General features: G+C 39.5%; 1 protein-coding gene across 14 annotated transcripts in view; it reads left to right on the top strand.

Moving 5' to 3' along the window:
• DNAH14 (dynein axonemal heavy chain 14) overlaps positions 1-14,329 on the top strand; it is a 325,158-nt gene that overhangs the window by 224,375 nt on the left and 86,454 nt on the right. For all 14 annotated transcript variants that reach the window (XR_013381670.1, XM_077901271.1, XM_077901270.1 and 11 more), the window contains 5 exons: positions 106-276; positions 5,210-5,377; positions 6,081-6,173; positions 11,598-11,795; positions 13,727-13,888. Coding sequence is in view for 13 of the 14 variants with exons in the window: in XM_077901271.1 (XP_077757397.1) it covers positions 106-276; positions 5,210-5,377; positions 6,081-6,173; positions 11,598-11,795; positions 13,727-13,888 (792 nt within the window). In the remaining variant the exon portion in view is untranslated. The remainder of the gene's footprint in view (positions 1-105; positions 277-5,209; positions 5,378-6,080; positions 6,174-11,597; positions 11,796-13,726; positions 13,889-14,329) is intronic.

Here is a 14,329-nt window from a genome sequence, read left to right on the forward strand (position 1 = left end):
ATGGAATCACAAACATGTAAAAATTGAGCCTCTACTTCACATAGTACCTGCTAATGTTAAAAAAAAAAAAAGGAAAAAAAAATCTTACATTTAAATCCTTAATAGCTTCTTCTAGGATTGCTGCAAGCTGACAAAACTGTTATTACCTCCAAAGAGATGTTGGCTCTATTCTTCGTTCATGAAGCCACACGAGTGTTTCACGATCGCCTAATGGAATATACAGAAAAACGGCTTTTCTATCAATTTCTTTCAAAGGAACTTGAGAATTATTTTCAGGTAAACTTAAATTTTAAGAATTATTTTATTTTTAATTTATTTATGATAGTCACACACAGAGAAGAGAGAGAGGCAAGACACAGGCAGAGGGAGAAGCAGGCTCCATGCACTGGGAGCCCGACGTGGGACTCGATCCCAGGACTCCAGGATCGCGCCCTGGGCCAAAGGCAGGCGCTAAACCACTGCACCACCCAGGGATCCCTTAAGAATTATTTTAAATGGTATCTTAGGCAAAAGAGTTGTTTTCTCCCTCTTGCACTGTTGGTGGGAATGTGAAATGGTGCAGCCACTCTGGAAAACCGTGTGGAGGTTCCTCAAAGAGTTTAAAATAGACCTGCCCTACAACCCAGAAATTGCACTGTTGGGGATTTACCCCAAAGGTACAGATGCAATGAAACGCTGGGACACCTGCACCCCGATGTTTCTAGCAGCAATGTCCACAATAGCCAAACTGTGGAAGGAGCCTCGGTGTCCATCGAAAGATGAATGGATAAAGCAGATGTGGTTTATGTATACAATGGAATATTACTCAGCCATTAGAAATGACAAATACAAAAAAAAAAAAAAAAAGAAATGACAAATACCCACCATTTGCTTCAACGTGGATGGAACTGGAGGGTATTATGCTGAGTGAAATAAGTCAATCGGAGAAGGACAAACATTATATGGTCTCATTCATTTGGGGAATATAAATAATGGTGAAAGGGAATAGAGGGGAAGGGAGAAGAAATGGGTAGGAAATATCAGAAAGGGAGACAGAACATAAAGACTCCTAACTCTGGGAAACGAACTAGGGGTGGTGGAAGAGGAGGAGGGTGGGGAGTGGGGGTGACTGGGTGGCGGGCACTGAGGGGGGCACTTGACAGGATGAGCACTGGGTGTTATTCTGTATGTTGGCAAATTGAACACCAATAAAAAATAAATTTATTATTAAAAAAGTTGTTTTCTAAAAGTCCTCAGCTGTTTCTATTGTATTTATAACATTAATATTATTAGCAATCCCATTTCCAACTTGATAATGTCTAAATAAGTACAGACTTGATATGATGGAAATGATAAGGTCTTGGTGCCTTCGCTGGTGCATTTGTCCTTTGCAAGCTCTGAAACTGCTCCCGTTTCTCCAGGGCTGGAAGAAGTGCACACTCTCAGTACCTCCAGCCTTTTGTTTTTTTTTGTTTTTTTTTTTTTTACCTCCAGCCTTTTGAACTGTGGTGTCCATGGTGCCGGTGGACTCCAGGTCTGGAAGGAAGGACAGCACTTCAGGAGGCTAAGCCACACCACCAGGGTTAACAGGAAGCACAGGGACAAGCTCAGCACCTTCACAAAGCCTCCTTGCAGGCTCCTCTCAAGAGCATTAGGGAGGTCCTTGGGAATTCCTTCCAACATGACTCCTCCTTCCTTTTCCGTCTTCTTTGGTGGTGCTGCTTTCTCTCACCCTGTTCATAGGAGCCCAGGACATATCATGAATTCACAACAGTAAAAAAATAAAAAAGACTTTTGGATATGAATCTTATACCTAGAGATATGTGCAAGCACATAAACTCAGAGTACAATGTATACACACACACATGCACATCTGCATTTGTGTGTATGTGTGTACTCATGTACATGTACATAGGTCTCTTTAAGACAAGTCACAAATGCAGAAAGTTTTTACGAAATATTTTCTAGACACTCCCATACAATCCAAGTTCTCTGCTCTTCAGCCCAGATCCTTGATGTGATGATTCATGTTAGCACACAGCCCCCTCCCCTCCAATCTTTCTGTTAGGCTCACAGGGATGACTCTTCTCCCACCTGCACATCCAGCACTCATGGGTGGGGTCTCTCAGACTTGGCCTGGTGTCACTCCTCCTTCCTTGCCCTCCTTGGGGCTACCCTTCTGTGATGCTTCGGCCTCCTCTCATCCCTGCATTCCTTCGCTCAGAGACCACACTCCCCAGCCTACCCATGTATTGTTTCCACTTTCTTCCCTGAGAAAACAGTTGAACATAGAGGGTACCACATGGGCTCTGCCTACCTGCAAGGCCCAGCCCCTCCCATGCCCAGCTGTGGAGCTCTGGCAGGTGACCCCCTGTGTCTCAGGTCCCTGTCACTGAGGTTAGGGTAGCAGCTGGACCCACCTCGTAGGCTGTGCTGAGAATCTATGGCACAATTTGTGTCAGATGATTAGACAGTTTCTGACACATAGTAAATGCTTGATAGATATAAGCTATCATAGAGCAGTGGTTTGGCAGAAAGAATCTGAACCCTAAAGTGAGACCTTGGTTTGTCTGCTAAGTCTAGCTCATGTTGCTTGGGGTGCTTCATGCTCAACATGCAAAACCACTTGCAGAACCATTCCCAGTCTTTGCCCCCTGTGCTCTCTGCGCTGCCTGGATGCCCTATCCTGATGGCTCCCACCCCTGTGATCAGCGGTACCCTCCAAGCGTACATCTGCACTGGAAACCTCAGCACCTTACCCCCACATCCTAGCACAGCATCACCTGCCTCTGCCTGTACACCTCTGGGGTCCCTACCCCCACTACCCTCTGGCCATCCTTCAAAATTCAGCTCATGCTTCCTCTTGGGGTGGATTTTTCCGGCCAACACTGCACTCTTTCCAATTTGAGTGCCCCTTCTTTGTATTCCTATCATAGAACTTATTACAATGTAATTACTTCTCCCTCTCTCTAACCTATGGGTTCCATAAGAACAAAGTCATTGATTTATTTTTTATTAAGTTTTTTATTTTAATTCCAGTATAGTTTTTTAATTTTATTTAAAACATTAATTAACATATAATGTATTATTGGTTTCAGAGGTAGGGATTAGTGATTCATCAGTTGCATATAATACCCAGTGCTCATCCCATCACATGCCCTCCTTCATGCCCATTACCCAGTTACCCTATCCCTCCACACCCCTCCCCTCCTGCAATCCTCAGTTTGTTTCTTGTGATTAAGAGTCTCTAATGGTTTGTCTCCTTCTCTGATTTCATCTTGTTATATTTTTTCCTCTCTTCCCCTATGATCCTCTGTTTTGTTTCTTAAATTCCACATGAGTGAGATCATATGACAATTGTCTTTCTCTGATTGACTTATTTCGCTCAGCATAATACCCTCTAGTTCCATCCATGTCATTGCAAATGGCAAAATTTAATCCTTTCTGGTGGCTGAGTATCCGTAGTGTGTGTGTGTGTGTGTGTGTATATATATATATCTACACATATGTGTATATACATATACATATATATACATATATATACATATATATGTATATATATGTATATCACATCTTCTTTATCCATTCATCTGTTAATGGATGTCTGGGCTCTCTCTGTTGATTTTTATTTTTACTTAAATCACCAGAATTTAGCATCCTTTCTTACTTTCAGTTGGTGCTTGATAAAGATATCTGGGATGAAGGGAGAAGGGAGGGCGGGAGAAACTTTGCTAAAAAAAAACAAAACAAAACAAAACTAGAATCTCTGTATTTTAGTAGAGAGAGCTCATTCCTGCCCATGAAGTTTGTAAACTCTATCCTATAAAGGCCAACTGAAATTCAGGTTTAAGACTTGGCTAGACCAAACAATAGATGTAGAGGCAGTAAGACATGGGCACGCAAATGCTTCAGGGACACAAAGCTTGCCCTGTGGATGGACAGCAAAAATAACTACAATATCCCCAAATTAAAGACATATTGACAAATCTTCCTTAAGGATATAAGGATATAAAGTAGTCCTCTGAGAATTTAGGTTTATATGACAATGTTTAATCAGTTGGTTGGCAAGCTTATTTTAATTTTTAAAAAATACAATGCGATAATAAAAACAGTAGTTGTACTTACACTGTGCCAGGCACTGTTTTCAGAGCTTTATTTTTTTTTTGTTTTGTTTTCAGAGCTTTATATGTCATTACTCATTTTAATCTCTATAATGCCTTTGTGATGTTGGTGCTGTTGTTATCCTCACTTTACAGATGAAGAAACTGAGGCAGAAGGGGATTAAGAACTTGCCCCAGGTTACATAGCTAGTCAAGTGGCGGATTCATCCAAACCCAGGATAGCTGACTCTAGATACCCCTTTAATCATCATGTTATTCTGCCCCCCAACCTTATCTCCTGAGTGCCTGCTAGGAATTTCCAGTACCAGATACAAGTGAGAGGGTGCTAAGACCTACATAGAAGGCGTGGGCTTACAATACAGGTGCAGCACATTTCTGGAAGTGCTGTGACAGACCTGTCTGCATGAGTGGCCTAGGGATGGAACCAAACAAGTCATTTTTTTCTACCAAGTTTTAGAGGAATGGGAAATAATGGTCAGATCTCTTTGTATGAGGGATAGATGAGAGCTGGCCAAGTGGACCAGGAAAGCAAGTATGGAAGCTTGCCAATTTATGGTGGTGGTGTTTTTAACTAGAATACAGATTTTTAGATTTGCCAGTTTTCAAATCACTCATTTGTAGGAGTGGAGGGCTGCATTTTTTCTATGAAATTTTATCCCATGTATGGATTTGTATAATTATCACCACAGTCTTAACACAGAATTGTTCCCATAACACAGAGATCTCCCCCATGCTACCAGATGTATGATGGTATTTAACAATTAATTAAGGGAAGAGTCCTTGTTTTTAATTGTTAGTGAAACTTCAAGATGTTATTTCCACAACAGAGACTCTTAATTTAGGGCCTATAGATCTTCAGAGTGTCCTTAGATAGAGCTCTATATCAATATATTTGGTCTCCTTTGCAACCTTGTATTTGACTACATGCATTTTAAAATATCATTCTGAGAAAGAGTGCATAGGTTTCACTGACAAAAGGTAAAGAGCCCCAAGACTTGCCTAGCTCTGTTGTGCCAAGAGCTTCTCTTATAGAGATCTATTACGTTCGTTTTGATAACAAGTAGAATTTTGCTATTAACAGGTACTATTAAATGATTATTTTACAATAGATCCAGTGGACCAAAGAAAAACTGATGAATGACTCAATTGTATTTGTGGATTTCTTGGATATAAACAAGGCTCATAGGAAAAAGATCTATCAAAATACTAATGACTATAATAAACTTGCCAGTATACTGAATGAATTCCAAATGAAGTTAAGTTCAGCATCTTTGGAGGTACAGACATGTGTAAAATCTGAGGAGTGCTGTGTGTATATGTGTGTGTATACATATGTCATGTATACATACACATGGATATGTATATTTATTTCACAACAGATATTTTCAAGACTGTGTGTGTGTGTGTGTGTGTGTGTGTGTGTGTATGTGTAAGAGAAAGAAAGGGGCACCCAAGTGGCTCAGTTAGCTAAGCGTCCAACTCTCGATTTCAGCTCAGGTGGTGATCCCAGGGTCCTGGGACCGAGGCCTGCCTCAGGTTCCACACTCAGCCGAGAGTCTGCTGGGGGTTCTCTTTCTCCCTCTGCATGTCCAGAGCATGTCCAGGGCAGGCAGGTGTCAGAACGGGGGCACCAACAAAATCACAGATGCCATAACCCTATTTCCTGGGGTCTCTTCTCCCCACCCCCACCCCCACCCCAGAGTTCTACCCCAAGACAGAGCAGTAGAACAGCCCCAGTGCTGCTGCTCTCTTCCTTTTCTTCTATTGAGCCTCTCACTCTCCCAGTCTTGCTCACTGGAATACTGGCAAAAGAACAGTCCTCATTATGCAAATTTATTTTGCATAAATGTAAACCAGTTTACTGGGTCTAGGTTATTGGGTTACCAAAATTGTCACTCTCACTTCCAGATCCTTGTATGTAAAACTATAGTGACTTTTCTCTGCCTCTAAACAGTTTATCTGTCCCATTTCCTCTGCTAGATTTTTCATTCCATGGTGTTCTTCAAGGAAGCAATAGAACACATCGCAAGAGCTTCGAGGGTCCTTCGACAACCAGGGAGTCACATGTTACTGGTAGGAATTTAAATTGTTCCAGTCATTTTAAGTTTCAAAATAACAATTAAGGAAATCTGATAAAATTTACTTTGCTTACAAAAGTTTTACTTATGCAGACTTTCTATTTGTGAAAGCTTGCAGCCACTGAGTCCCCACAACAAGGTGATATTCCTCTCTAGAGTCAGCATAAGAAATTTATCAGCACATAGAAATGCTTGTTTTTAGAGAGCATTTGACATGAATAGAAGTGCTAGAGTTGGCACCATCTTTAACATATCCTCAGCACTGATGTACCATCACTTCAGGGGGAGCTTGACTTTGAGAATAGTACATTTCCTGGAATATTTAGAAACATGAGTCTTTGCACAAAGTTCTACTTCTCATAAAAACAAATGGAGTTAAATTCTTGCAAAATCCCCAAATAACTTGAATAGAGGAAAGCTTACAGAAGGCTAGGTCAAATCCAACACATGCAGCCAATTCTAGGAATCATATTATTTATGAATATTTAAGCTATTGTTTGTGCCTATTATTGATGTATAATAAAAATTATAAATACTTTGATACTTTTATTTATGACTAGTTATTTAATTCACATCATTTTTTCCCAAAAGGACTTGTTTTGCATTCAGAACTACTAGACCTCTATTTAAACAGATATGTATAGGGGATCCCTGGGTGGCTCAGCAGTTTGGCGCCTGCCTTCAGCCCAGGGTGTGATCCTAGAGTCCCGGGATCTAGTCCCATGTCGGGCTCCCTGCGTGGAGCCTGCTTCTCCCTCTGCCTGTGTCTCCGCTTCTCTCTCTCTCTCTGTTTCTCTCATGAATAAATAATAAAATAAAATCTTTGAAAAAATAATACTAATAAAAAATAAACATATGTGTATAAGACTAATTAAAAGGAATTAAAAATTGAAAGAATTAAGGTAAAAATACAAAATGAAGTATTTCCTCCACTAAAACTATTCCTTTACTAACTGTTTGCATCTCATAAATGGCACCAACATAGATCTGCTCAAGCCAGAAACTGAGGAACCCCTCATTCTTGACACTTTTCTGTCACACCCCACACTCAACCATCAATATATCTTGACAATACAACTTCCAAAATATTTTTCAAGTCTACCCACTTGTATGCATCGTGTTTGCCATCACCCTACCTGAGTCACTACCACCTCAGCCTGCAGCCTTCTCTGCCTCCCTATCTAAAATAGCAGCCTCTGGGGATCCCTGGGTGACTCAGCGGTTTAGCACTGCCTTCAGCCCAGGGCATGATCCTGGAGTTCCAGGATGGAGTCTCAGATCAGGCTCCCTGCATGGAGCCTGCTTCTCCCTCTGCCTATGTCTCTGCCTCTGTGTGTGCGTGTGTGTGTGTGTCTCTCATGAATAAATAAATAAAATCTTTTTAAAATAAATAAATAAAATAAGAGAGCAGCCTCTTCCCCCCCTTCAGTCTCTGTCTCTGTCCCTTTATTCTTGCTTTTTCTTCCTAAACCTTAGCATTATCTGATCTTATGTACTTCAATTTCATTTACTTATTATGTCTCCACATTCAGAACATAAGCTCCATAAGATCTGTGATTTTGTCTGTCTTATTTCAGTTTTTAACAGATTTTTTTAAAGATTCTATTCATTTATTAGAGAGAGAGAGAGAGAATGAGGCAGAAGAGGGGCAGGGAGAAGCAGACTCCCTACTGAGCAGGGAGCCCAATTCGGGGCTCAGTCCTAGGACCCTGGGATCATGACCCAATCCAAAGGCAGGCACTTAACCAACTAAGCCACCCAGGTGCCCCTAACAGATTATTTTTTAACTCCCAAATGGCACATACTCTCTGTTTGCTTCTTTTACCGTAAAGTGACTTTCTTTTTTAATAACAAGTGAGTTTGCAAAAAGTTCTCAATTCTAAAATTCCTGAGAATGCAATCAGAGCAATTTTTTAAAGACCTAACACTCAACTAGAAACTTGCCTCCTTAACAGTGCTTTCTCATGACCCTATCATCCTATCAGAGCCCTTATTAAAAATACAAAGTAAAGCATATCAAGTCCCTGTTTCCTCCCTGATCCCATGACTACTTTGCCCAGTTAAACATCATTAATAGATCTTCGCCCCAGGTCAAGCTAGCACTGGGATTCACTTATGTAAAATAGTAATATAACCAGAAGCTGACATAGCCTGTGAGGCTTCAGCAGGGAGAAGCAGCTGGAGGGAGCATAATGACTTAGTGAAGAACATTTAAAACAGATTTTAAAAAAATAAACAATCATGATCTAGATTGGCCAGTTTAAATGAGATTAGTTGAATAGGTAAAGAAGTAAAAGATAAATCATACATGACTTGGTAAAAGTAAATATCAGTTCAGCTTGATTTTATTACTGAACCATCAGAGCAAGAAAACAAGTTTTTAGAGGCTGTCCTCCTTCCTTGGCTCAATACCCAGTTTTTCCATCTCCCAAGCCAGCAACATGCTATCATTCTGACGCTTCATCAACTGTTACACATCTCCCTTTCTCTCTCTGGCCACAGCCAGGAAAGTTTCCTGGATTTTAAGGACTCATGTGTTTAGACTGGGTTCAACCAGATTATCCAAAATCATCTCCCCATTTCAAGGTCCTTAATTTTAATCACATTGGCAAAATCTCTTTTGCCATGTAAGGTAATATATTCACATGCTCTAGGGATCATGACATGACACATTTGGGGGTGAGGGTGAGGGTGGCAAAGATATTACTCTACCTACCACAGACAGTATCAGCATATTTTTCTCTTAGCTGCTTTCAAGGATAGATACATAAAACAGTAATTATGAAACTATTGTTAGTTTTATAACATAAAGATTTAGTATGTAAAATAACTACAAAAGAGGAAGGAACAAATGGAGCTATATTGGAGCAAACTTTCTATATTTTACTGGAATTAAGTCAGTATTAATCTGGAGTAAATTGATAAAATATCCAGTGTAATTCCTAGAGAAAATATCAAAGAAATACATAATATAAAACATCAAAGGAATTAAAATAGAACTCTAGAAAAGGTTGCATTAACACCAATAAGAAGGTACTGAAGGAGAAACAAAGGAGAAAAAGACATGAGACATTTAAAAAAAGCAATATGGTAGATGTAAATCAAATCACATCAATCATAACATTAAATATAAATGTACTAAATGTTCCAATAAAGAGGCAAAGATTGTAGGACAGAATTTTTTAAATCTAATCATATGCTATCAACAGGAGTTGCATTTTAGATTCAATGACACAAAGTGGTTGAAAATGAAAACATAGAAAAAGATAATTCATGCCAATAATTCCCATAAGACAATTGGTATAATTATACTAATATTAGACAAAATAGACTTTCAGGGAAAAAAAATAAGTGTTCTGAGGGAAAAGAAAGATGTTATAATGACAAAATCATCAATCATCAGGAAGACATAACAGTTACAGGCACACACACATAACAACTAAGCCCCAAAATATGTGAAGCCAAACAGACAAAATTGAAGAGAGAGAAATAAGCAGTTCACCAGCAATAATTGGAGTCTTCAATATCCCCACTCTCAATCATTAGTAGAGCAACTAGATATAAAATCATTGAGGATATAAATATGTCAACAGTACTGTACAACAATTTAACCTAAAAAGAAAAAAAACAAAAAACAATTTAACCTAATTGATATATACAGAAGACTGCTTCCAACAACAGCAAAATACACATGCTTCTGAAGCATACATGGAACATTCTGCAGCATAGACCATGGTACCAGACTATAAAACAAGCCTCAGTAAATTTAAAAGGACTGAAGTCATTCAAAGTATGTTCTGACTACAATAGAATTAAAGCAGAAATCAATTAAAAAAAAGAAAAAAAAGAATTAAAGCAGAAATCAATAACAAAGAAATTTGAAATATTCACAAATATGTGGAATTTTTACACATATCCCCAAATAACCAATGAGTGAAAGAAGAAATCACAAGAGATATTAGAAAATATTTTGAGATGAATGAAAACACAACATACCCAAAAGCATCACTTAGAGGAAAATGTATATAAGCTATAAATGCCTATATTTTTAAAAAGAAGAAAAATCTCAAATAACCTAACCTCCCACATTTGGAAACTACAAGGAGGAAAGAAAACTAAACCCCTAAGCAAGCAGAAAGAAGGAACTAATAAAGATGAGAAGAAAGTAGAGAACAGAAAAGCAATAGAAAATATCAATGAAACCAAAGGTTCTTTGAAAAGATCAACAAAATTGACAAACCAAAGAGGGAAGGAAGGAAGGAAGGGAGAAAGAAAGAATGAATGAATTCATTATTAAAATTATCAAAATCAGGAATTAAAGAAAAGACATAACTACCAAAATTACAGAAATAAAGGATTGTAAGAGAATAGTATGAACAACTGTGTGCTGGCTCATTGGATAGCCTAGATGAAATGGACACTTGCTGGGAAGACATAAACGACTGAGCTAAAGAAATAGGTAATCTGAATAGACCTAAACAAAGAGATTGAATTGGGAATTTAAAAATTTCCCCTAGAGAAAGCCCAGGACCAAACAGCTTCACTGGAGAATTCCATCAAACATTTAAGGAAGAACAAAATCAATCCTTTACAGACTCTTCCAGAAAATAGAGAGAACAGCTCCCAACTTTACCCATGAGGCCAGTATCATCTGATAACAAAACCAGACAGATGTGGAAATCTGTCCACAATTGTCCATTGTGAATAAACAAAATATGGTGTAGCCCATCCAGTAGGATACTACCACATGAAGGAACCACAAAACCATCATGCTAAGTGAGGAGGCAGATGCTATTTATGATTCATTATAGGAAGTCTACGGAGGCGGGTTCCCAGGCCTGGGGTTGGAATGAAGACTCACTACAAGCCTGGAGATATTTCCAGTGATAGAAATGTTTGAGGATTGGATTGTGGTGATGGTTGCATAACTGTAAATTTACTAAAAATCACTGAATTGTACATGTAAAAGGTGGTATAGTCTGTAAGTTACACCTCAGAAAAGCTGCTAAAAAAGATAATACTTGGTCATGATTACCAAAGAGCATTTAAATGTTTATTGCTCAAAATAAATAGGAAAAGATCTATCTAAATTCTTATAAATGAATATCCAATCAAATATTGGCAATCATATAATGATGATTTATAAACCTGCCAATGCTATTTTTCCAGATTGTGTTATCTTTCTAGTGAAATTGTCTCATATGTCAACAGACAATATAGAGAAGAGGTGAAAATATTGACTGTGTGTGAAAGTCTTATAGAACTTTGATGAATACTTTAGTTATATTTAATGTATTTCCCAAAAAGTTTATAAACATTTTGGCCATGTAAATTTCTAGCACATACACATAGGCAGCTTATACACTGCAAAGATTCCAGGATGTATATAGGAATCATATGTTGTATTGTTCTTCCACAGATTGGAATAGACGGCTGTGGGAAGGAGACCTGTGCCACCCTGGCCTGTTATTTAACAGAATGCAAACTCTACCGAGTGCCCACATCCCACAATTTTGCCTACATAGAATTCAAAGAAGACTTTAAAAGGGGCTTCATTCAAGCAGGATTAGAAGGGAACCCCACTGCTCTGATAGTTGCTAACTTAAACCCAAAGCAGGTAAGTACATTTTGTCTATCTTATTTGCTAACGTTTGCTACATAAGTAGTGCCCCCCATTTAATATTTGAAAATGAAACACAGTCCTGCCAGCCTGCCCTGTTTTTTACGTTATTTTGTCCTTATCCAGTCACAGCCCAGAGTTTATATATTTGTCATCATGCTGCAGTTTTACATAAACATTACAACAAAAGTATTTTCTGTCTTTATAGTTTTCATTTTAATTGGCAAATTATAGTTTGCCCACGTAGCTACACTAGTTTTGTCGTCTGTGTTTTGAAAACAACACCATCATCTGAATTCACTATGTCCTTGCGTGCTCCGCGGCGTGCCATCACAGATTTGAGGCTCCTTTTCCTCTATCCGCTGCCCCAATGTCAGCATCAAATTTAGGTCTCCCTGCAGGATGTGCTTTGTTCACAAGCAAAAACTGCTAATCACCCAGCTTCATTTTTAATCTGTTTAATGGCATAAATTGTGCCCTTCCACAGCCTGAACATAATTCGGCCTGCCATCTCTGATTGTATTTACTTCTTTGTGGCAACATTCCAAGGCACACTGTTCATCATCTATGTTCCACGCTCATAGAGTTACAAGCGTTGTGTCAACTCTCATCTTGTTTTTTCTCTGCATACTGGGCCTCTCTCCCAAGGCTTGTGGTGTTCTTGCATGTTGTTATTTTGAGAGTAAGTCCTAGTGTTGTATTGTATCTGCTGTTCTCTATAGTATCTGACTTTCCTCTTTAATTCTGTGTCCTTCCTTTCCCAAATTTAAATACCCTGGTCTGTTCATTAGCTTGAGGTTTCTGCCAGACACCTCTGGATTCTAGGTGTCCTTTCTCCCCTGCCAGGAGCCTACCGTTCTAGTTTAAGAAATCATTTTTCAGAAAACTACTGTAAGGTCAAAGCTAAGATGGATGTGATCATCTATTCCCATGTCATTTAGGACTTCAAGGTCATTTGACTTCAAGGTCTTCCCCACACTTCCCAGGTTTCTCCTGCTCACATCATTGTTTTCCATGTGAATCCAAAACCTGGTGCTATGACAATGTTAAATTAACATTTGTAAAGAGGATTACAGAGTGCTGGATGGTGATCCCCAGTTCAACAGGAGACCACAAAAGAAAGTGAACTAGAGAAGTTTACTACAGGTCCTCGAAGAAGTAACACAGCATGCCTTGAGGGGCCGCCTGGAGAGGTCAAGGCAGGGTATGGGCAGAGAGAGGCAAGACCCAGGGCACATGCCTTCATCAGGGGCTGTGAGCAGAGCGACTTGGGGTTCTCAGGTCCACTCAAACCTTAAGAGTAGGGTTTCGGTTTGCCCCATGAGGGTCTATCTAAGGGGCATCTAAGGTACACAGGCCCTGAGCAGCAGGGACTGCTGCTGACCACAGACTGTTGGGGAAGTCCTCCCAGGAGCTAGCACTTGCTTGTCACTCTGTGGGCTGCTTGCATGAGGGGCTGGTGTCAGAGTAGGGTCTCCACAGGCTGCCTGGTGGAACAAAACAGATGCTGAGACAGCAGCACCCCAGAGCAGTTAAGTGAACCCTGGACAAGTAGGAAATAATTGGTGTGCTTAAGAAGCTTCGTCAGTCCTCCATCAGTCTTGGATGAGACAGAAGATCAGCCAGCTTCGTGTGAGCTCTGTCAGCCCCTCCTGGAGACTGTCCCACTAGCTTTCCTTCCCCACCTGGGCTGAAACACTAGGAACCCGGGAGGGTCTGAAGAGTATCCCAAGGAGGTCATGATACTAAGGATGCTTTTTTTAAAGTAAAGCTTGGACTTATTCTCAAAATCCAAATGCTCATACTTATTAATAAAAATTCCCTCTGATAGTTTCACAGCTCTTTGTCCTGGGTTTCAATTTGGTGTGTTTCAAGTGGAATATGTAAATAATTTACTCAGTCCTGATTCATCATTTGTTTCACCTAAGGAGGCGTTTTTGGAAGATTTGAACAACGTTCTCAATATGAGGAAAGTACTTGACCTGTTTGAAAATGAGGAGCTGGATTCCATTGTGCTAAGGATGAGATCTTTTGTTGAACAGTCTGGTTATATTGATAATAGGCAGTCTTTACTTGCATTCTTCCAAAAGGTATTGGTTTTTTCAAATTATTATATTAAATTAAAAGTAGACTACATTTATAATTCTGTACCTGATTTTCAAGTTGGATAAAGTTTTTTAGTTCTTTAAATGAGTTTTTAAAGTTAAAACTAATGACTGGACCCCCGCACACAGACAAATCACACCCTAAGGACATCCAGGGTCATCTGGGTCTGCCTGCTATCGGTGGCTAAAGAACATGGTAATAACAAGAGGCAAAGATAAGAGAAATAAGACCCCGGGTTTACTTCTTACACTGAGTTCCCTGCCTACCCACAGTTGGCATCAAGTCCGCAAAGACAAGAAACAGGAATTCTTGTATCCCTTTGAATAGCCTGGAATTGGCCAGGGGGTGACGGGAACAGACGGAAATAATCCAGATAGAGCAGATGATATTCTAAAGGACCTCAGCAGTGGGTCAGTAAAGGGCTG

The sequence above is a fragment of the Canis aureus genome, chromosome 6 (assembly GCF_053574225.1).
Source record: "Canis aureus isolate CA01 chromosome 6, VMU_Caureus_v.1.0, whole genome shotgun sequence".
NCBI lineage: Eukaryota > Metazoa > Chordata > Mammalia > Carnivora > Canidae > Canis > Canis aureus.